General features: G+C 41.4%; 1 protein-coding gene across 5 annotated transcripts in view; it reads left to right on the plus strand.

The window, feature by feature from the left end:
• Positions 1 to 23,731, plus strand: part of wnk1b (WNK lysine deficient protein kinase 1b) — an 84,613-nt gene that overhangs the window by 27,903 nt on the left and 32,979 nt on the right. For all 5 annotated transcript variants that reach the window (XM_088002993.1, XM_088002988.1, XM_088002992.1 and 2 more), the window contains 7 exons: positions 13,317 to 13,489; positions 17,190 to 17,410; positions 17,937 to 18,094; positions 22,761 to 22,849; positions 23,087 to 23,226; positions 23,346 to 23,425; positions 23,514 to 23,693. In XM_088002993.1, coding sequence (XP_087859119.1) covers positions 13,317 to 13,489; positions 17,190 to 17,410; positions 17,937 to 18,094; positions 22,761 to 22,849; positions 23,087 to 23,226; positions 23,346 to 23,425; positions 23,514 to 23,693 — 1,041 coding nt within the window. The remainder of the gene's footprint in view (positions 1 to 13,316; positions 13,490 to 17,189; positions 17,411 to 17,936; positions 18,095 to 22,760; positions 22,850 to 23,086; positions 23,227 to 23,345; positions 23,426 to 23,513; positions 23,694 to 23,731) is intronic.

A 23,731-nucleotide genomic window follows, 5' to 3' on the forward strand; every position in this document is an offset into this window, starting at 1 on the left:
GCCAGGCAAGCGTAGTAGAAACAGTTTTGTTGACTTTGCCCCCTCTTCTTGTGATCGTTCCCTCCAGGAAAGGTTTTCCAGAAATTTCTGTTTTTCTCTCTCCGTTTACAATCTGTGTTTGCGTAGATCCTTGTACCTGCTGAACTCATGCTTGCTTGTACATGTGATTTATTGGAAAAATTGTACATTTTTTTTTTTATCCCACTTATGTTTTTTTTAACTTCACCAATATTTTACACATGTCATCTTCCTTTGCTGAACTGTTCCTAATCTATCACATTTTTGGTTGTCATCCTATGACCTTCAGTGGAAAGAAGGCTGAACATATTTTTTGCTGCATAATATTTATCTCTAAAACAGGTTATGTAGGCCCATGCCTCTAGTGGTGATAAGTGGTTTGCTATTGTAGAAGCTTATTGTAGCCAGATGTACTTTGTAATGAACTACAATGGTTTCATTCTGCAGTGACAGATTTGTACAATATTGTAATTATCCGCCCTCTCTTCACATGAAAGTGTGCCAGCTATTAAACCAATGAAGAGACAGCTGAAATAACAAACCCACTTTTCTCCCCCCCCCCCCCCTTTAGCGTCAAGCTCAAAATGACTCACAAGTTGGACCCAACTGGGACCTGAAATCACAATTAGAAATGTTTTTGTTTAACTAAATCTAAGGCATGTGGTTCTATGCAGTGTTTTTGTTAGGTTTGGGGAAAAAGTCAGCTTGGAAACGGGACATTTGAGTTGATTCAGGACTCATGTGCACCGCTTGATGTCTTACATGGGCAAATAAAGCGTTGACGCACGGTTCAGAGTTAGGGTTTGCCCTCGTTGACGTAGTTTGTGCAAGAAAACGGTGGTCTGCGTTGCCTCAGGGTCAGTTCGCCCACTTTGCCATTTCGCTCAATCCTTCTCATAGCCACAAAACTAAACCGTGACCAAAAGCAAAAAACAAAACAAAAACAAAAACACGAAAGCCTGAAACTGTGATCCAAATCTAAAACCTTGTAGCTAAAACTGAAACTGAAAACTGAGACCAAAAACTCTGAACTGAACCAAGACAAAAAACAAAAACAAAAACACATTAAGCCGCGAGTCTGAAACTGATACAAATAGTTTCATCTACTTGATCAATTTAACCTCAAATACAACCAACCACTAGTTTGTGGGCTTGCTGGATAAAGTCTCGGTTATATAACCTCTTCTTCCTTCTGCCAGGTTTAGAGCGAACAAAGGTTCTGGGAGAACAATGGATAATGACGTCACTCTCTGAAAAAAGGTTGTACCTTTACAGGACTGTCTTTGTTGGACGTCTTAAACATATGGTGTAACGACTGGCTTCAGAAAGCTTTATACCAATGTGTGTGTGAACCGGTGTGGTCTCATTGGTGAGGGCCTGTTGTCATTATCATAGTCATCTTTACAGAGAACGACACTCATTATGGAGATATAATTGTTTAGCCTTTGTCTCAGTTGACAGCTCATTATCTGTGGCGTCTTCCCTCCTGTCTTTCCTTATGTTTCTCAACCCACTTCTCCCACACTTCCTCGCCTACCACATATTCTGAGCTCCTCTTCTTCTCCTCTGCCATTGGCATTTGTTGAGCTCCTGCTTCCTCCACATCTTAGTTTCCTGATCTTCTGTCTATCCCATATGCTTCCACCACTTTCCTCCTTCTGTTTTATAATTCCCCCCCCCGCTTTCTCCCAGAGGCTGGTCTTCCCCTGCATCTTGAATATCCTTGCTACTACACTCCACTTCCTCAGATTATTTTCTGCTGCATGTCTGAGGCAGGTCAACTGGTTGTTCGTCCGTCAGCAGCGTCCGTCCTGATTTTTCGCGACAAAGGCAGCTTGTGTCACTCGTTGATGTAACTGTTGGGCCGACTCAGTCTTTGTGACATTGACATCTGTGCTCTCAGAGAGACGCTTGCTGGAGACAGACGGGCACCTCTGCAGAAACACGACACCCTGTGTGCATATGTGTGGCTCAGTGCATGATGTTCTCACACTTATTGCATCATTGTACCATTCGGTTCTGTTTTTTTTTTTTTTTTTATCTTCGCTCATCCTCTTCCAGTATTCTGCAGAAGTATAGTCTGCTAGGCAGACTATGCTGATCAGGGTCCATACAGAGCTTGAACAGGCATTAAATTTAAGTTTCATTCTGTAATCTAGAGCTATATTTTGTTTCCCTAGACTCTATAGACTAGATTCTAGAAGCTTTAGGTAGCTGTCGTGCATCAATCTTTCCATCAAGTTCTGATTGGACATTAAAAGCCTGATCACAATCTGCCCTGAAGTCATAGTGAAGTTTGTGTGTTCATACTTAAAAAAGTCTTAAATTTGTTCAACTTTCTTATGTCGCAAATCTGTGTTTACTAGCACAAAATGCCACGTACACGAATGAACGGGGGGGTGAACAATTGTCGTCTCAAGTTACAGGAAATTAATGGAGAGGGAGCGACATCGCTTCCCGTGTGTCAAACCCTGTAAGAGCAAATTTATCGCCAGTTGGCCGGATGATGTTTGTTTTCACCATTGACTCACTTCTGTTACCAACACATGTGAGGCTAGGTGCACTCAGTGCCAAAACATCTGACGCTAGGTGCTATGGGGGAAAGAGGCTGAAAAGGGCGCATATTACTAGAAATACCTATATCTTAATTTTAATATGTTTTGTAGGGGTACTGAGTGCATCCAGCTTTTGAAATATTTAGCTGTCGTAACAGGAAAAAAAAAATCTTCAGCGGACAAATATGGCCATTTCCCCTTCCTGTGACCTCACTTCTGTCCTCAGGTCTGCTCTCAGGCCTCCCCCCCTGCGCCTCACTTTCTGTTAAGTCACTCATCCGTTCATTTCAACATCTGTACAAACAACTGAAGGGTTTTACACTTTCTGTGTTTGTGTTAAAGAACTACATAAAGCAAATGTTTTTATAGAGCGGGATTTGCTTCCACTTCGAAAGCTGCACATTCATATCTGCCTCAATATATTTTTTTTCTTTTTCTAAGTGCTCATGTGTCCTAGAAAGCATCGTAACAAGAAAAAAAAAACACAGGACATTCATTCTGGTGTATCATAACAGCGTGAGCGTTGGCACTCGTGGTTTTGACATCTGGAACGAATTGACCTCCAATCCAGCCTGTAACATAACCACAGTCACTCATCGCGCACATTTGCGATGTGTAGACGTCGACCCCGCAGGCACACAGAGGTTTTGGCGGCCCGGTCGCCCTGGAGCTGACCCGGCTGTTTCTCGCAAATAATTTCAGTTTCTCTTGCGCGTCTCTATCGTTCGGCTGTATCTGCGGAGCCGCTCCGGTTACCCCGTCGGAGCTGGAGCCTGAATCCGTTTCCGCCCCTTCGTTTTAAACCGAGCAGCTGCAGAGGAAATATAGGCCAGAGAGCGAGGGGCGGAAAAGGGCAGACGAAGGCTGGGAGAGATGTGGAAGGAGGAAAAGTGATTCACGATATTCAGCGTTGGTGTTTTCGTTCCATCATGTCCTCTCGTCTCCAGTTCCACTCTCTGGTGTGTTGATGGTTACTTCACAGATGGATTTTGTTTCTGTTGACGGTTTTCCAGCACATTATTGTAAAGCCGTTGTTAGTCTGTGGCAAAAGTAAGACTGCATTCGTTTAGACGCACGATTGGTTACACTCCTCCTCAAGTGGATGTTTCAGAGACGCAGCATAAATATTGAAGACTGTAAATATAGAGGACACAACTTTAATTGCTTACTGATGCTCTCCTCCCTCTGTGGCCATAAATATATGTTTTTTTTTTTCTGCAAAACTTCCAACTTGTGTGCCTTCAAAACAAATAAAGGGGTCCCAGGGGTCTAGTTAAGATGTTTATTGTAGCCGTTCTTAAGTCGGATCCAGACTGGGGACATTTATAGTACATCTTCACTGCTAAAATTACAGATAAAACCAGATATGTACATACACAGTATACAGACTTCTTTGTTTCATCCATTCCGTCGGAATGGATGGTAGAGTGAAACTGCAAGTATGACGTTTAGGTCGATGCTTATTCGTTTATAAGAATGGTCCAGTCAAAGTCCAAACCTAAATCTAGTTAAGAATCCGTGCCAGGGCTTAAAATGACGTTAGCAGACGCTCTCCGTTTTACAGCCTGTGCTCGCTTTAAAAGATGGAGCCTGCAGAATCTGTGCTTTTTATTTATTGGAGTACTTTCCCTCCTGCAGTCGAGGCTCGTTTCTGGGCTTTCTGCCTCTCAAACTAACCATTTGCATTTGTTTCAGCCGTCACTATTGGTCCCCGCCACATACCGCACGCACAAGGTGCAGCTATGAGGCCGGACGCCGATGCCTGCTAATACCTTGCGAAATGAAACCTGAGCAGCTCTGAGCGTTCAGCTTAGGTGCTAATCAGCGGAGCCCTAGATTTAATGGAGCGTAAAAAGATAGCCCACCCAGATTATGCAATAGCCTTATCTGGGACGGTACTTGTCCCTGTTTTTTTCCCCTCCGATGTTTCCCACCGGTCAGGTCATCAGCTACTGTAGCGGTTTGAAGGTCTTGTCAAAAATCCAGCCGTGCACATAAACAGCCCCGTTAGAAAACAACACGCAGACATGTGTGTCAGGTTTCCTGGTAATGAACGCCTGCTTGTAGCATCTGTTGGTATTTTCACAGGCTTTAGTCAGGATTTTATCCATGATCCTCCTAGAGTCTCTGGGATGTTTCTTCTAATCTAGCTGTGCTGCAGACTCTCTAAGCTCTTCTGTCGTGTTTTTTTTTTTTTTTTTTTTTCCCCTTCTTCTGGCGCTGGATGGTTTAACTCAGTCGGCTGAAGGGGGACTAGACATGATTTAAACCTCTGAGGCATGTCCAGACACTATTGGAACGGCTGCTGGGCATCAGCATATCATCCGCTCTGATCTGTTTGTTTATGATGTGCTAACAGAAAGGCAGGTGGATGTGCACTATTTTAGGAGTTTAACCTTTTGCACTCTTAACTCTTGCACTTGCTTATGCAACACAAAAGTACAAACATTTATACTCTGAAAAAAAACTTGACTTCCTTTAATGTGCAGCCGACTCTCACGCAGCTGAAGCAGTACACCGTGGCCTCCTTCTTGCCAAAAAGGGGTCAAGTCCTTAATAAGTTCAAAGACTTTGTTGCGTTTAAGGCGGTCTGGGATGGTGATGTATGACAGCCATTTTCCTACAACTCTTTTAAGTCTCAAATTAATCTTTGTTGTAGTTCAAAGTAGGTTTTGCAGCTAAATCAGTCGAATAGAAGCTGGAAAAGTGAGCACGAGGAGGTCCGTCATTTCCCTCCCGTTTCAGTTTGCTCTGGACCCAAACGGCTGAATAAATGAGCTTAATAACTTGGCTTCTAATCAGAAAAGAAGACCTGGTCTGAGTCGCATCAGACTAAACCATGCTGAGGTCGTTTCCTCTTTTTAGACATGGACGATATGGAAGAATTAGAGTTTTTTCTTTTGATTTAATTGTTCAGTTATAGTTTATCTGTGCAACAGTGTCTAGTAAACTTAAAAAGAAAAAGTTCTGCCACAAACTTTCAGCCTCTTTCAGCCTTTATTTATCCCCTGTCCCTTCTGAAGAAAAGGATTACCACAGCATTATGCCACCACCGCCGTGTCTCACATGGCGGACGGTGCATTCAGGGTGAACGGCGCACCCCGATGTCCTTCTTGACACTTTTCCATAAAGGTCAGATTTACGGCTAATAGTTGTGCCAATAATAGACACTCCCACCTGAGCTGTGGATTTCTGCAGCTCCTCCATAGTTACCAAGTTACTTGGCTGCCTCACTGGTTATTTCTCTCCCTGTTTAGGCAGCCGGCTGTGTCCTGGTAGGTTTTCACTTGTGCCATACACACCCTCGTGTTGTGTTCCTGGTCTTTGTTCACTAATGTTCTCTAGAGCAACAGGTTTTATTCAGGGAGATCAAAGTAAAGAGGTAGGAATTGTAACTTGCCTCGTATTCATCAGATTTTTGAAACTGTGTCATCTTCCCTTCACTTCCCAATATGCTCTCTTGTATCAATACGATCAGGAATCCCAGTAAAACACATGGAGGTTAGTGACTAATGAGAGAAATGTTGGAGAAGTTTTTGTTGCAGAGGGCTGCACTTAATAAATAAAGTCTTCCAATGCCTCCATTACTACCTTTAGCGTCCCTTTTCAACTCTTGATGGCCGTTCTGGTCATGCGACTATCAGAGCTGCGTTTCCTTTTCTTTGACAAAGGACACCATTCAAGGCTGCTAATCATTTCACTGAAAACCCTAATGAGTGAGTAAGAGCTTTTAGTCTTGGTTAAATAGATTAGCTCTTCTGATTTCAGATCAGTAAGTTTGCTTGGTTTTAGATTGCACCAAAAGGAGACAATTACCAGCGTCAAAGCGCTACAGATATCTTAAAGCAATGCTGCAAACTGGAGCTTGGGTCTAGAAAATCATTCACTTGAACCTGGCATTTCAGCATTTTGCTCATTAGCTCCTGGAATCGGGATTACTTCAGGTATAATCAGACCCTTTGTGTGCAGCGTGCTGTTAAGGATTAACACTTTACACCAGAAGTTTCACTCATTATCTTCAGATTTCCTCTTATTACACCCCGGATCAGGATGACCGGATCGAGCGGGCTCTGAATTATTTTTATTTTTTTTTCCTTTTATTCTTAGAACCAGAAAAGTGGAAACTAGAAGGCAGAAGTGAGAAAGAAGGGCAAGGGAGATTAAGCGTAACCATCAGAGCAGAGGGTAACGGCTCCGCTGGTGAACGGTTAGTGTGCGTCGTGCAGCCAGGCACAGACTTGAAACAATGGCACACAATGAGTGACAGGCTGGGATGGCGGCCATTGTTAGAAGATGAGTGTTTGTGTTCACGTGGCCTTGTTGTTGCAGCGGTCTGAAGGAATGGCCTTTGTTTGTAGCGTCCGCTGCTGTTCAGGACAACAAAACAACAAAAAGAAAACCTGATTATATTTACAAGCATCAGAAAAGCCACTCTTTTTACACTCAAGTGTTACAGATGATCACTTTTTAATATGAAGGATCACATTCAATCCAAAAAGCTGTCTTTTAAATGAGGATTAAGGAGGGGGGAAAAAAAGCAATCTGGTTAATTTTTGCGAAAAGTTAATTTTTTTTGGTTTAGTTTCAGCAGCCTCGGCCAGGTCTGATTACTGCCGGATCTGTAGAATCAAGAAATAATCCCAATAGAACTTATCTGACAGCATTAAGTGAACTAAAATAATTTCACGTCGTGCTGCAATCTAAATAAAAGATGGGAAACAAAGCCAATCTGTCAGGAGACAAACCCATTGCAAAGGCCAAAACAACACAAAGTGCAGTTTCACTTTTGTCAAAGAAACATGTTAACTGTCCTCAATTGATGGGAGGGAAATATTCTGTGGACTGATGAGATATTAGTTAATTCTTTTGGAAAATCTGCATCTCTGTAAGTCCTGCATGAACACATTACTTCATGCAGAACATTATGGATACATTCAGGCATGGTGGTGGTAGTGTAATGGTCTGGAACTGCTTTGCTGCCTGAGGACCTGGTCAACTTGTCATAAATCATCTGCACCTGGGTTGTGATCTGAAGCACATTAACACACCCACCTCTTTAAAATAACACCCAAAACAAAACAAAGTAATGGCCTAATCAAAGTCCAAAGGTTAAGGGGTAATTGTGGGGTAACTTTATAGTTTGAAATCTGATTTTTGTATTTACTCAGGCTATCTTTATCCGACATTAAAACTAGTGTAACGATCTGAAACATTTGCCCATGACGATAAAAGTGAGAAGAGAAGAAATCTGTAAGGACGCCAACACTTTTTGACAGCACTGCACGTCTCACCCCATTTGCTAAAGAAAGAAAGCACTGCTTTTCAACCCCATCCAGTCCAGACGCAGATGCACGCTGAAATTTGGCCCCTGTTACTGCAATATGCGGAGTGGTGATTGATGGGAAACCAAAAACCATCTAAATGGGAGGCATGAGGCGGGGAGGAACGGATTGTTGTGACAGCGAAACAAAAGGCGAGTTAGGGGCTCAGAAAGATGGGCTAAAACGGGGATTTAAGATCAATGGGACATTCGGGGGATTTGAAAAGAATTTGTGACCAAAACAACTTAAATCTTCATGTGTTCCTGCACTTTTGGCATAAATTGACTTCAATCTCATCACTTTCTCTCCTCTTCTGACTTTTCCTTGAACCTATTCCTCCTCTCTTCAGTCAGTCTTATTCACACCAGATGCTCTCTCACTCTCTCAGCCTGGCTAACCATAACAAGCTGTGGTGAAGGTCTTGGTTTGTGTGTGCAAGTAAAGCAAAATGTGGGTCTTTTTGTTAACATATGTAGGTGTGTGTGTGCACACACGCTGCAGAAGGGGCTGTGCTTTGTTGCAGGGAAGCGTTTCCAGACCGTGGGGGGTCTGAGGAGCGCACCGGGTCTTTGCGCCCCACCATGAGTCTACAACAAGCCAGCTCATTCATGCAGCCAGGATGTGATTAAGATTTACAGGTCCAGATTTTGGAGTAAAAGACTGACTTTCAGAAAAATCTGGGTCAGAGGTGGACCCGATGAAAGCCAAATTGGGTCGGCAACTCGTTTTTGGAGAGCTTGGACCGAAGGTTTACAGTTTGGTACGGCTTTCGAAACAGTTTATGATGCTACATTAGCTGTGGCAGTTGAGGAATAAAGTTTTCCTCTTGACTTTCATGTCTTGTGCTCGTAGATTTTTTTTTTTTTTTTATCTTTTTGCTTTTTCAAAAGAGGCACCTTAATTTTTTGAAGTGGAAATGTTGCTTCAAACCTCAAGGCCACTATGATGCACTCAGCCTAAAATCTAATAATTTTATTAAAATGTATTATTTTATATTTTTCAAAGTTTTTAACAAATTTAAGCTACTGTATACCATTTGTTTTTAGCTAGAACATTTTAGCTTTTTGGCCATTTTGTGTTTTTATCATAATAGCTTCTATTTATTAAATTATTTATCCTGCTGCTGTTTTTATTTTTACAAGATTTTTTCCATTCATTTTGAGAATATTTTCAATTCATTCGGTTTTGCATGCGTTCGGTCTAGTTAATTCACAAGGTTTTAGCAACCAATTAACAGTCCCCTCTCATCCTTCTTATTTTTTTTTGGTCCCTCATGTAACAACTGCTCCAATTCCACCAAAACCCTGAGAAACACACAAGTCTTTGGACTCAGAGAATCAGATGCAATTATTTGTTCTATATTTAATCTCCCCGGGAGAGAGCCCATGCAGCCATTACCCCTGAACTCTCGGTTATTTTGTTATTATTTGCTCGAGTCCTGGTTGTACCGTGAGAGAATAGCTGTTTGCTGGCACACGTAGCAAAGCGGTCAGCTGTAGCCTCGGCCCATCTGCCGCTGGGATCGCTGCTCTCGCTGGTTGGGTGTGCGGCGGGCAGAGCGGATGATCGCAGAGTGCTAAAACTCAGCGGGACATCCAGACCTACATGAGCTGATCAGTGGGTATCGGCTTTCTGCTCCTCTGCAGGAAACGGCATAATACTGTAACAGTGCAGATTGCGTTTCTGCCAGCCTCTCTGCCTGTTTGCTTGTTTGTCGGGCTGTCTGCGAGCCTCTGTGCTCGCTCTCTCTCTCCCTCTCTCTGTGTGTGTGTGTGTGTGTGTGCTGTCCTTGGTTGGCTTCTGCAGAGCAGAAATAGGCCAGACAAAATTAGAGCTGTCACATACTCAGGGATGTATAGGAGGCTTCTTTGAAGCCCTCAGATTGGCTGAGGGAAGGCGGTGACAATGCAGAGCCCGGGATTAGAGAGTGTGAAGTCCTTATGCCGAAAAGAAGCATCTGTGTGCGAGTGGCAGATAAGAAGCTGCAGATTTAAGTGCGCAGGCATGTCTGTGTGAGGTGGAAGGGGTTTATGAGAACCTGAAAGAGATGATCTTAACTGGAAAATGAGGGGATATTTTGGAGTCTGACAAACTCAAACCTCATGATGTTTTTGAAGCGAGAGAGGGAGAGAAAAACAACCACACTCAACAAGAGAACCTATGTATTATGGATCAGATTAACCCACATCCTGACATCCCTTTAGTCTCTTTATTACACACGTACAGTGCCTTGCGAAGAAAAATCTTTTGAATTTCTGCACCTTTTTCCTCGTCACAATTGCAGACTTCAATCCGTTTTGGGGAATTTTATGTAATGCGCCAGCATAAACTAGTTCATTATTGTGAGAAGGAAAAAGAAAAAAATATGGATTTAAACATTTTCTGAGAAAAACTAAAAAGCTCCTTTTTTAAAAAAAAAAAAAAAAAGAAGAAATCCAGCAGAGACACTACCTGCGTTTCCATTACAAATGTGCACAAAACTTTGTTGATTTTATACTAAAATTGACAAAAAACCCCATAATTGATCACGACTCGTGATGAGAAAAAAATAGTTTACATTACAGCTGTGCGAAATACACTAATTTTGTTACAGCCTAAAAACAAAATTGCTTTGTTTCCATTAAGAAAATTTATGTTTGTAATTCCAATATGCACAATTATTTGGTCAATGAAAACATAACAATCAGGTGTTGACTGCTGTCAGTCGTGCACTTGACAAATCTGGCCTTTAGAAACATGCTCTGGTCAAACGAGACCCAATATTGTTTGCTTTTTATCCACTAAACAAAACACTGAGGCAGAAAGCTTTACCTTGTACTCAACATCTTTTATCATAAAACATAGTGGTGGCAGTGTCATGCAATGGGCATGCCTTTCTTCATCCGGACAGGGGAGCTTGTAAGGGCTAACGTGAAGTTAGACGAAGTTAAATACAGGCCATATCTGGAGAGAAATATGTTGACTTTCCAGCAGGAAAACAATAAGTGCTTCCACTTCACGACTTTGCACCGCTCTGTGTTGGTCCGTCGCACAAAAATGGGAGAGCGTTGCCGTGGCAGTGACACCTTTGCGGGGGTCTGTGCTGCACTAAGTGCCGTCTTCAACTCCTCTGCTTCTTTCTCAGTCCATTTATAGGCTAAAAAAAAAAAAAAAGCAAACATTAATACTGGATTAGTGCGTCCTCTCAGACTTCCTGTCTGCCGTCTCTAGCCATGTCTGTCTGTGGACAAATATGCACACATGCGGTCGTGTTCCTGTCACTTCGCTGGATATTAGGTTGACCCACACTGGAGACGAGCTGCGACTCTAATCAAAGGCACTGCTTGTTTGGCTTGCATATATTTACAACAAGGATGTTTGTCATCAGGTTTACGCCTAATCTAAATGGTTTCGTAGCAGATTCATTTAGGGGCTATACGCAAAAAGAGCTGAATGATTCTCGAGTGAAGAAAAGAGAAGAACCATCCAATGCCCAGTGGAGGGGCTCTAAGTGTTATGGGTCATCCGGGTCTTTAAGTGCTGCCGGGAAATGCAATACCGTCTTCCAGGCAGTCAGGTGACCAGCGGCTACAGTCATGTGACCAGTAGATCGGATCATGTGATCGCAGCTGGGGAAAAAGAGCAGAAGAAGAAAAGAATGGGAGTAGAGCTTAGTGGATGATTTGTGCTGTCGGCTGCTAATGGCTATCATCAGGAGAAGTGGATGCAGCGGCGGCGGCAGGATGATGAAGGGATAAGCTTTTTCAGGCTGTCTCTTCCATGCACATGCATTATTTCTGAAAGCCTCGGTGTGATTCAAAGCCCCTTAATGAGCTGGAGAGTGAATAAGTCATATGACGGAGGCAGAGCTCTGGGTTATACAGTATGAGCTCATCACCTCGGATATCCCTCTAATCTTTGAGGTTGCTCACAAATTTTTCTGAAAGCTTAAAAAAGCATTTCAGAAGACTCTGTTTCCCTGAGCTGGTTACTGAGCTTTTTCAGTAATCTGAAGGCGTGTGTCATTTCTTTTACCTCTCGACAATAATCTGCTACGTTCTGTTGGTCCATCAGTACATTCATTGAGGTTTAGAACACTTTGGCAAGACACAGTCCTGGAGATTTTCTCAAAAATCAGGGAATAAACTGTATCTTTGAACCGCTCAAGTTAGAGATTTTCTCTTTATCTCACATAATCCACTGAATGCTTTTTTTAAAACGTTTAATTCATTCAGCGTCAGCCGACCCTGTTGCTCTTTCTGTCTTCATCTGTCTGCTGCTTCCCTGACGATCCATCCTCTAAAAGGGTCACAGACATTCATTGACATAAAACATTCTGGATATCTGTACAGTCAGTTTAATCATTGGTTTTTATGCTTTTAAAACCTTTTTATTCATTTATTTTTGCCTAAATCTGGTGCGGTCTCCTGTCACCGGCTGTAGGAAGTCCATGTTTGGGATGCGGCTTAATAGTTTGGAGTCGCTGAGGTTATCACGGCTTTATTTGCACACAAATCCCCGCAGAATTGAGGATCCGTCACCTTATTCTGCTGTTGTTAGGCAGCAAAGATTACGTTTATTTCCGGGCCAGCGATGTGCCGAATGTGTCATTTAGCAGTTTAGGACTGATCTGTTTTGTTCAAGCACAATGGATGAAAGCAAGGAAGCACACACAGGCGTATTTTAAACACAAAAAACATCCTAATTCAAACAACTTCTGTGCCGTTTTTTACTTTTCCTGATGGGTTTTATCCTTAATTTGGTCATTTTCTCCTGAAAACTTCAGTGATGTCTAATCTAGATTTCATTAATGCATTTCTATTCCTTTGCCTTGCCTTTACGCTAAGCGAGTCATTGTTCATTCAAAGGATGTTTTTCATTATATTCATAAGTGTTTCATAATATTCACCAGAGCAATCGTTCTAGCCCTCATCTGACGTTTTGTTTCCGAATAATCGCGATGATGAAATAACATCTGGCAAAGGATACGGCCACCTATCTCAACTTGAGAAACCAGTTTGCTATAAACAGTCTAAGCAACGTGTTGCAGCCTGAAGGAGGCAGAGATGATGGACTTTTTTAGCCTCCCTCTAATGGATGTTTGTGACTTGAAGGTAAAAGATCACGTTGATGTGAACAGGCGAGAATCACTTCTAGATCTTTATTTTATTTTTGGTTCCGTTTGGATGTGGCATTAAAACCGTGTTGTTTTCGGTCAAACAATTGACTCATTTTGTAGAAAGTCAGCTTCTCCTCTCCTGATTATCTCTTCTCTGTGAAAACTTCCTTCCCCTGGATTTGATTGTTAATTGCAGTCTCTATGTTAATGTCTCCGATTTGACATGAAAAGTCTTGCAACCAGATTCCCGTCGTGCGTTGCTTGTACTCATCGTTTGCTTTGCCTCCTCTTTACCAAGTGTCCCTCTCTCTGCCCTGTGTGCAGGACCGTAAGCTGTCCAAGTCGGAGCGCCAGCGGTTCAAAGAGGAAGCCGGGATGTTGAAGGGTCTCCAGCATCCTAACATTGTCCGCTTCTATGACTCCTGGGAGGGTTTGTGCAAAGGAAAGAAATGTATTGTTCTCGTCACGGAGCTCATGACATCTGGCACGCTGAAAACGTGAGTACAGGAGCCAAAAAAAGGAGTTTTGTAATGCACTTTTACACTTTAGGCTTTGTAAAATTACTTAACCTCTCCCACATTTATGTTGTATATACGGCATGCAGTTGTTTTCTTCCCTCCCTCCAAGCATGTACTTTGTAAAACCGCTGTTGGTCTGTTGAGAATTTGCAGAAGTAGAGACAGAATGTCTTACAGAATGTAAGCTCTGGACTTTGACTAGGCCACATGAGTGTCCTATCTAAACTCAATGTGAGTACAAGAGACTTGCCAACACTAAATGCTTCTCTGTGCTGATGAGAATCTGTGAACGTCATTGTTGCAAAAAAAAAAAATAGGCAATAAGCTCGCGCCACATGGTGCATCATGGGACACGGTCGGCCCACCTGCCAGCTGCTGCTTCTGCTGCAGATTCCTCTCATTCCTGGCGTTGCTCCTCTGTGATGGGGGTAGAGGAGCCCCGATACGCAACCAGACTGTTACAGTTGGAGGGAGACGAAAGAATCTCTGAGAGATGCTTGACGTAAATTGAAAAAAAAAAAAAACGAAAAAAAAATGCACAGAGGGGGGACGTGACAAACCACTGACTCACCTGTAACAGAGGAGGCAGAAGTGTTTGTCAGAGCACTTTTCAGGAGAGTGGCGCCCTCCGCTGGAAGACTTCGTCCTTAACGAATGCAGTCTGTACTCCAGTTTGAATTTACAAACTCATATTTATTATACACATCTTTGCTCTGCAGCTTTTGATGACGTAACATTGAATTTCTTGATGAATGAAAACCAGAATGCATTCCCATTTACACTGAAACTTGTGCAACTTTTGCTTAAAAAGTCCCCAATCAAACACATCATCAAGATTAAAACTTATTTTCCACACGCAGCTAGCACTTTGGTGCGTTTACGGACAGGATGAAAGCGGTGCAGGGGTTCGGCTTCGGTCCAGATGAGTTCTCAGAAAGGAGAGGTGCTGTGCTGTGCTGAGGCAGTGGAAAAAGAAAGAGAGATGGTGGGGGGAGGTGAGGCAGATAGGGAGGGAGAAAGATGGTGAAGATGGAAATCCTGACCAGCACCGCAACAGTGCACGAAAGGAACTTTATAAATCCATGTGGATGTGTTTGTAAGAAAGGTTTGTCCTGCTTTTTCCTTTTGCTGTTTATCAATTATTACTACAGTGCCTTAAAGGTGACAGACCTATCTGCGTACTTGGGGTTGTGTGCTGGAATAACGGCGAGTTTGAGCGACTTTGTGTGGGAGAAAAGGCTGCACAGTGTCACTTCAGAGCTGCTGCGTGCCACAGGGTTTAACTCGTCTGTCAGCGCCGCTTTGACTCCAGAACGGGGGAGAAATAAAGCAGAGGAGACGGGTGAGGGGACGGGAGACAGAGGGGAAACGAGGTGTCATGTTTTCTGCGCGATATGAGGGAAGAGGAAATAAAAGATGAAATGAGGGAGAGAAGGCAGATCCACTTTTTGTGAGGCTGTTCACTTGAAGCTACGTTTAATTTCTCAACATTTTCTTTGATTTTTAAAGCACTTCCTGTAAAGAACTAGCCACAGTCTTCTGGGCTTAAACATCAGTGTTTTGCATTAGTTTAGTGTATATTAACATGCAACTCAAGAATTTAATGAAAGTATTTTTATCACTTATATAGCAACTTACAGTAAGCCAAAAAACATAATCTGTTTTACATATTTTACACTCATGTTGCAGTAAACTGAGGAAATAATTGCTTTGTTTTATGTTGGAAATGTATTTTTGACATTTCAGTGTAAACTTCATCCCTGGCCATGACATAACAGTACTTCTGTCAGCATAGATGACAGCACATTTAACTTTTAAAGTTCATCATTTCTCTAATGTTGTGTTGCACCATTTCATACCCATATCCGCATTATGTTCAACTCAACAGTTCTTTTAATATTTGCATTAAAATCATAAGCTGTACTGCAGATAGTAATTGTTAATGTATTTCATGACTTGTTTTGCTTGTTTTACTAGCTTGTGATTTCCTGACCAACAGTTTTTAGGCCGTTTCTCATCAGCTTGGACAGATTTGCAGCTGGAGGCCATCAGCAGCTCTTTCCTGGAGTTTTTTTTTTTTAGCATAAGGAAAGAGAACGGATTAAGCCTGATCTGGGAATGACCTTATCATAGATCAGAGATAAGATTAGTTTAAGATGCAGAAGTTACTTTAACAAATGTAATCACTGTAAATCACGGTATTTTTTTTTTTTATATTGTAATTGCTGTTTAATAAGGTCATTTAAGCAAATGGGAGATCTCCCTTATCATTGTGCTATTTCTAATCCTTCTTTTGGAAAACTGTAAGAAACCTGAATTTAAATGCTGGCGAACAGACATGGCTGAAAACCGATGGGTCATTTCTCGTTACAACTCTTTAACAGAAACAGTAGCAATGTGCTGTAAACATTTGAGTTGATTTACTAAAACTGAAAAACCGTTTCAGCTTTAAGGTCGAGTCTCTCCTGTGCCGTCGTCGGGTTTCCTCCCTCTTTCCAGAGCCGCGCGATCCAGGTGGATCGGCACATCTTAAAACACCCGCAGGTGGCTCTAAAAAAATGACTTGGCGGCCTCTCAGTGGGTGTCTCCCTTGTTTCACCGCAAGGTTTGCGCTGGGAGAGGCTCCAAACCGTTCATGTGCCAAACAGGAACAAGTGTGTAGAAGTTACGAACCGGTCTAAATTGCTTTAAGATTAAAAATGCAGCAAAGTGCACAGTAAATGATTGCTTGTTGTTCTGAGTCATCACAATTTAATGGGTTCGGAATAAGCAGCACGGGAATTGCTTGTCTTGTTTGATGAGGTGCAATGAATGCGGTGAGATTGAAGGCCACCTGCGCTGTTTGAAACCAGATTAGGAGCAGCTCTGACGACGTGGGTCTAAATGGGCTTCTGCCGTCGCATCGGAATGATGAACGTTTTGTGTTTTATGGAGACGATGTTTGGATCCTTTTCCTTTAAGGAGCTCGAAATGTAACGCTTGAAATGTAGCCTTTCTTTGTCGGACCTCAAAAGAAAAACGGAGCTTTTACTCTTCAGCTTGCGCTCATGCAAAAAAATATGTACAGGATTGCGCTTCTGTTATTTTAAAAGTTTTAAAAGTGCACATCTTTCTTTCATCTTCGTCTTTGCTTGTTTTTTTTTTATGTTCTGTATTTAAAGTCTCTCCATAATGGAGAGCTTTCACAGGAATATTTTGTATTTACGTGTCTCAATCAAGTGGTATTTTAGGCTGCCTCTAATTTCACAGGCAGGGGAATTAATTTCAATAATGGCCATTCTAATTTTGAGTTTGTGCACAATGATGGGGTAATTTATAACGAGCTGCTCAGGCCTGGACTGTCTGACAAAAGTAAACGGCGGTTATGTAAGCGTTATGTTTTATCTAATGTGTTCTGCTCCTCTGTCTTTATCGTCTGCAATGCCAAACCTCGATTCCGACTCATTAATTTTCCTGTTGAGTCTCTCCAGTGTCACCCTCAAAAATGTTTTTGGCTACTCAAATATAGATTCCCAAAAGAATATATAATTAAAAACAATCGAGCTGTGACTTAGCCGACTACAGTTGAGGTTAAATTTGGATTTCAGCTCACAGACGAGACGGATTCGTGTCATTTTGAGCATCTTGCTTCCTCTCTGTGTTCAACAGAGCGTGACACCGTTTCTGATTTCCCTTTCAGCTACCTGAAGCGCTTTAAGGTGATGAAAATCAAGGTCCTGCGCTCGTGGTGCCGGCAGATCCTTAAAGGTCTCCACTTCCTGCACACCAGGGCCCCGCCCATCATCCACCGGGACCTGAAGTGCGACAACATCTTCATCACGGGCCCCACGGGCTCTGTGAAGATCGGAGACCTGGGGCTGGCCACGCTGAAGAGGGCCTCCTTCGCCAAAAGTGTCATAGGTGAGGAAAAACGTTCGGCCCGCAGAACAACAGCCGACGTTTTTAAGGGAAAACGGCCTGCATAGTTCGCAGGAGTAATACCTGCTTGAAATGCAAACATCTACACACGCACATTAATTGTATTGCTAGTTGTTAAACCGAACCGCAGGTATTTGGAAAGTACCTTCAGCGTGTCTGCTGGTAGGCTGTCTGAGGACGTAAAGAAAATAAAAGCCCGGCTTGTTCTCAGTTGAATAGCCATGTTAGCTGACCACAGGTATTTTCTTGGTGATGGCTCCGAATTCCTTCTCCTTTCCTCTCCACCTTTAAGCGAGGTTCACAAATTGTTTGTAGTAATTACTGAGACCACGTACAACTTTGTGGTTTGCTGCATGTTTTTTTTTTTTTTTTTCTAAATTGCATTTTACAACCTGATTTTGACTGTCAGGAGTGCGAGCGGTTTTTTTCTGGGATATTTTAAGAAATATTGTGGTGATTCAGACATTTAAAGTTCTGCCTGTTTTTTTTTTGTTTTTTATTTTGAAAGGTACCCCTGAGTTTATGGCTCCTGAGATGTACGAGGAGAAGTACGATGAATCCGTAGACGTCTACGCCTTCGGGATGTGCATGCTGGAGATGGCCACCTCCGAGTATCCCTACTCAGAATGCCAGAACGCGGCGCAGATCTACAGACGGGTAACAAGTGTAAGTCTCTGCTTCCTCTCAGCTCCTCCGTCGAGAGTTTTGCTGCACTTAGAGGTCGGATCCGAAAGATCTTGTTTGTCTTTTTCGTCTCACATCTCCGTCCTGTGCCCGCTGTTTTCCCCTCCGCGCTTGTTTACTGACTGTATTAATAAGTTTGGCATGAGCTTCAGGAGATTCGGTCATATGATGCTGTTTTTTGCTCTGATTAGTCCTTCTGTGCACTCTCCCCTCTCACTGCAACTCTGTTTTATTTTGTAGACTGAAATAGAAGAAAGTCGCAAAAACATCCAAGGCGATCGTGTCGGGTCACGACAGCGTCAAATTAAAGATTTGGACCTCACTGCTCGAGTTTATTTTTATTTACTCTTCTATTTCTGGCATATTTTTAGCTTAAGCGGGCAAGATTTTTGTGTAGTTTGGTATGGAAAATACTTGTATTTCTAAAAATCCATCCATCCATTCATCATTTCCTCTGTCCAACCATCTTTCCATTTGCCACTTTGTTCATCCACCACTCCAGTTCAGTTCGAATCAAAAATACATTATTCCTCCCAGTGATAAATGAATCGCTCAGTATTCAATCTCTCCCTCTGTTCAATAGTCCATCTGTCTTAGATCAATACACCGACTGTTCATCTTATTGATCTTATCTACTCCAATTTTCTGACTCATTTGAATTTAAGGTTTAATTTTAAGAAATAAAGGTAGACATTTGAGATATTTCACTGTGTAATGAATCAATAAGATGAGTTTCAAAAATATTGAACTCTTTCAATAAATTCTTTTTTTTTTTAGCTGTGCTTGCAAAACGACATTAAATAAAAGCTCTTTGATTTCATTAAAGCACAGGAGAACGAGGGCAGTGTTTCTTCAAATGTTCAATGTTTTTATTTAATTGAATAACTTTAATAATTATTATTGATGTAATTTGTTTTTGTTGTCCTCCTTTCAAAATGCATTCTGATCATTTCAAAGTTTAATTTCAGAAACTGTTTGACTTAGTCCTTGCGGTTCCCACCGCTTCTGTTTTGCTCGCACATTCAAATTGAAAAGATCCAGATTTAGATTACCTGTAGCGCTTCGAGAAGACAGAACCCGTCTCCCTGTCCCGGTGTCCCCTCCGCCGCCCTTCCCTCTCGGTTCGATTTAAGACGCTACACGAGCAGAATAAATTCAGACGGTGTGGCTTTAGATCTGATGTCTGGCTTCCAGCCCCAGCTCATTTTTGGCTTCCTGTTCTTTTTATCTCGCTTTCAATTTTTCATGAGTTCACCAAAACCTGATTAAGTCATTACTGCGACCCCGGCCCTGGTGATAGCTCGGCCTGTTTGTGTGGACGCGGTTGTATAATAGCTTCCCAGCAGACGGATCTCATATACTTTAATCAACATAGCTTTTTGCAAAACACAAATCCCAAACAGCCGACTTTAGTTTTTAAAATTTACTGCTGTGTGTGTGTGTGTGACAACACCTTGTGATCGCCGTAGGGCGCCTGATCACCAGCTTCCCTTCGTTTCTCGGGGTTATCCAAAGGTTAGCAAAAGAAATACTTTAGGTTATTGATGATTTTCTTAAGGGTTTCGTTGCCCAGAGAGTTTTGCTTTTTTGGAAATATTCATGTAAATGACAAAATCTCTGAATGCTTGTGAGCAGGATTTCTCCGGACTGGCAACCTGTCCTGCCTCTCCAGTGTTTTTTATTATTCTTAACTGCTCCACATTTTCTGCTCTTTTACCTAATATTTTGCATCTCTTGTAGAAAATGTCCGACAGAATAATGCAGCCAACAGCATGTTTAACTGTACGGCTCCTCAAAGCTCTTCCTCAGCCACACACACGACCCCCCACTTCAAATCCGAGGACATTATATCTGCTGTCTAAAAATTGTTCCACTGTCTTTTGGCGTTTATCCAGCCTGTTATATAAATGTCCTAACAAAGAGATGCCTTCAGTTAGCGCAATCTATAACCTAATAAGAGCTGCACCGATGCCACAAATGATTAAAGCAGTTGTGAAGGATAAGTGGAGAAGGATGAGGGAAGTCTTCTCTTGCAGTTCAAAATAAATCAGAAAACTTTGAAAAAGATAGGGTGGTAAGGGTAAGATGGAATGGATTGTTTCTAGTTGCTGCTAATATAATGTAGACCTAAATAACAGCAGATCTCTTGTGATTACGCCACAATTTTCTTACCTTTTCACCTTTACATTTCCTTGTCAAGCTTTTATTGTTGCACCATATAAAACTGATATCTGATATCTTCTTTAAAAACGTTTTACTACTCGGTGAGCTCATTCTGGCAGATATATCTTTTTGTGTTGCTGCATTAGAACTTAGCTTGCCTTTTTACAGTTGCTTTAATTCTTTGTGGCTTAGACTCAAAAAAAAAGCACCTGAATGTTTCCTCAGAGATTTTGATTCATGTTGACATGATGGCATCACGCAGTTGAAGCAGATTTCTTTTTCTTATACGTCCATAAAGTCCAAATATCTGGCTGCTGTGGAGACCGTTGAAGTACAGTAAAGTCATTTTAATGTTAAAAATAGCAGCTTGAGACAATTTGAGCTTTGTAAAATGGTGTAAAAGTAACTATAGCATTTTTTTTTTTGTATCTGCTGGGAGTTTGTAAAAAAGAAAAAAAAATCATGCAGGTTGTGAACAAGTAAAGTAACAATTTTGTTACCTAGTTAGCTGTATAGCGTGCAAACACGAACTAGCTTGTTGTACAAACTACATTTTTGCGTTTATTGTAGTTATTTGCTTTGTTTCTTTGCATGACTAATATGAAATATATGAGAAAAAAATATAAATTTTACTATAAATATATGTTCAAGATGCTAACGTTATATGTTTTGTTTTGTTTTTTCAGGTAGCAAGTTGAAATAGTTTTCTGTTTTTCACTTTTCCTGAGAGGTTATGTTTTGTCTAAGAAACTAAATGATTGTGTTGTCTACTTTTTATGACTTATCTTTTTATACCTCGTCAAACAATGTTTTTGCGATTTATTCCTCCTTGCTGAACATTCCTTCCTTCCTTCCAGTTAGCCTTATTTAACTAAAATCCCTCCCTTCTTATACCAGACTTAATGCCATTACATCGTCCATCAGTCCTAACTTTGTTTGGCTTCGCAGTGTGTGTGCGTGCGTGCGCGTGTGTGTGTGTGTGTGTGCTTTTGTGGCACACAGAGATGGTGGGGTTGTTATTTCATGGTGAAGCAGCAGGGAGGCTACATGCTATGAAAGAAAAGAAAACGGTGACGGGAGAGGAGAAGGATGAATATTTTCTGGTTTGAAGGTTGAGTTGATCCCAGCTTTGTCTTCATCAACTCGTTGAGTTTTTCTTTTATTTCCATTCACTTCTTTAACAACATAATTGGTAAGTTGCTATTTTGACAAATTTTAAAGTTGTCCACCCTTCCATAGATTTATACTTTTTTTTTTTTTTTTTGCTTTATTGTTTGAGCGTTTTTAAGAGTTTGAGTTACGTTACATCATCATTAATTTCTGATACTTGACATGTGCAGCTGATTCCCAATTATGTCGATTTAAAAAAATTTTTCGTGGAAAAAAAAAAACTTTGTGCCAAAACTGTCCAGAAAAGAGTAATAAATTGAATGTATTTAATACATTATTTACTATTCTTTTAAGGCTTTCATTTGGAAAGTAGTTTCAGCTTTAATTTTATCTTGCTTTATTTTTTTTAACTCTTACTTACTCATTAGTGGATTTTAAAGTAATGTTCAGGTAATTTAAAAAGCTATGTTCCTAGAGGTGCATCAATATGGTTAGTAAGGTCAAATAAGGTGAAATATAAAATATTTATTGGTTTATATTCAATTTTGAGTGTTTTAAATGTTTCCAGTCATATAAAAAGTAGTTGTTTCTTCTATTCGGCAGTACAAAGTTTACCTACGTAATCCTCTATTATGCTCAAATTGTTTTGTTTTCCATCTCTCTTCCATTTTTTTCTTTTCCATTTTCTTTTTCATTTTTGTTTCTTAAATTTCAACCATTTCTTAATTAGATTTTTTTTTTTAGATTTTGTTCTATTTTCTTTTTTATTTTATAGTCTGAGCTTTAATTAAATTTTTTTTCCACCCAGGAAGCCCATTATATTGTTTATTACTGTTCAGCCCCAGCCGTCCTATTTGGTCCCAACCTCTGAACTGGAGCCCTGCTGATCATGTCTGTCGGTGTTACATCTCGGATTTGGTTCTTGACTTCTTAATTGCTTTTGTGGGGCCCGCGGTTCATTATTTTCCTGTTCGGCTGACTTTGTGTGGAATTTGTCCTGGGGGTCAAACTTTTACCAGCTAGTCTCTGACACCGCAGGTCACCTGATCAAGAAATATTTAACCTGAACACCAAATTCAATTAGCTGACTCGGTTAAACATGTGGGTAGCAAGGATTAGATGTTTCAAAAACACAATTCAAAGCTAAAAACATAAAAAAACATTATGTCCAGAGATGAAAAACTAAATAACTGCACATCTGTTACGAAGATGAAGAACTTTAATTCTCCCCACATGTATATCAAATGGTGGAAAATGTCAGTAAATTTGACCCTGCAGAACAAAGCTGCATTTCACTTCATTTTCTCCCCGTTTTAATGTTTCTGAAACCTTCCTTACATTCATTGCTCTTATGGTTTTTTTTTTACGTGTGCAGGGAGTAAAGCCTGCGAGTTTTGACAAGGTGGCCATTCCTGAGGTGAAGGAAATTATAGAGGGCTGTATAAGAACAAACAAAGATGAGAGGTGAGTCACAAGGACAAAAACCTGCTGCCTCCAAATATGGATTTCTTTTCTTGACATCTGCTTGCTGGAATTTTATTTATTTCTTGTGGGGGGGGGGGTTTCTTTCTTTTGTCCCGTTCTCCCTGCTTTCATTCTCTTTCTCTTTTGATAAAACAGAAATAACCTGCTGCTTTCAAACTAGTAGATTTTTAAATGGATTTATGTTTTAATCTTTCTTAACGGCTCTTTTGTCTCCAGGTATGCCATAAAGACCCTGCTGAACCACGCGTTCTTCCAGGAGGAGACGGGAGTCAGGGTTGAACTTGCGGAGGAGGATGATGGGGAGATGATTGCTATCAAACTTTGGCTCAGGATAGAAGACGTCAAGAAGCTCAAAGGCAAAAAATATGGAAACGCATCAAACTTAGTCATAAGGAAAGCTCCTATCTGTGTGTAGGAGCTTTCCTTAGAGGCCTTAGAGTTATTAACTGAGCAGCACTATTTCACACCTTTATAGGCAAATATAAAGAAAACGAAGCCATCGAATTCTCCTTTGACCTCAACAGAGACGTACCTGAAGATGTGGCGCAGGAAATGGTATGTCCGCCCTTTTAAAGGGAGAAAAAAAAAAAGTGAATCAAGATGCAGAATATGCACGATGGAAATCACCTCTGTCTTCTCCCAGGTTGAGTCTGGCTATGTCGCCGAGGGTGACCACAAGACCATGGCCAAGGCGATCAAGGACCGCGTGTCTCTGATCCGAAAGAAGAGAGAACAGAGGCAGCTGGTGCGAGAAGAACAGGAGAAGAGGAAGCTGGAGGCAGAGAAATGGCAACAAGAGGCTTTCAAAGCTCCACACACCCAGGTTTGTTGGTGCCTTCAGATAAGATGTAACCCTGTTTG

Source organism: Poecilia mexicana, unplaced genomic scaffold, assembly GCF_051168715.1.
Source record: "Poecilia mexicana isolate PSO_F unplaced genomic scaffold, ASM5116871v1 scaffold_23, whole genome shotgun sequence".
Taxonomy (NCBI): Eukaryota; Metazoa; Chordata; class Actinopteri; order Cyprinodontiformes; family Poeciliidae; genus Poecilia; species Poecilia mexicana.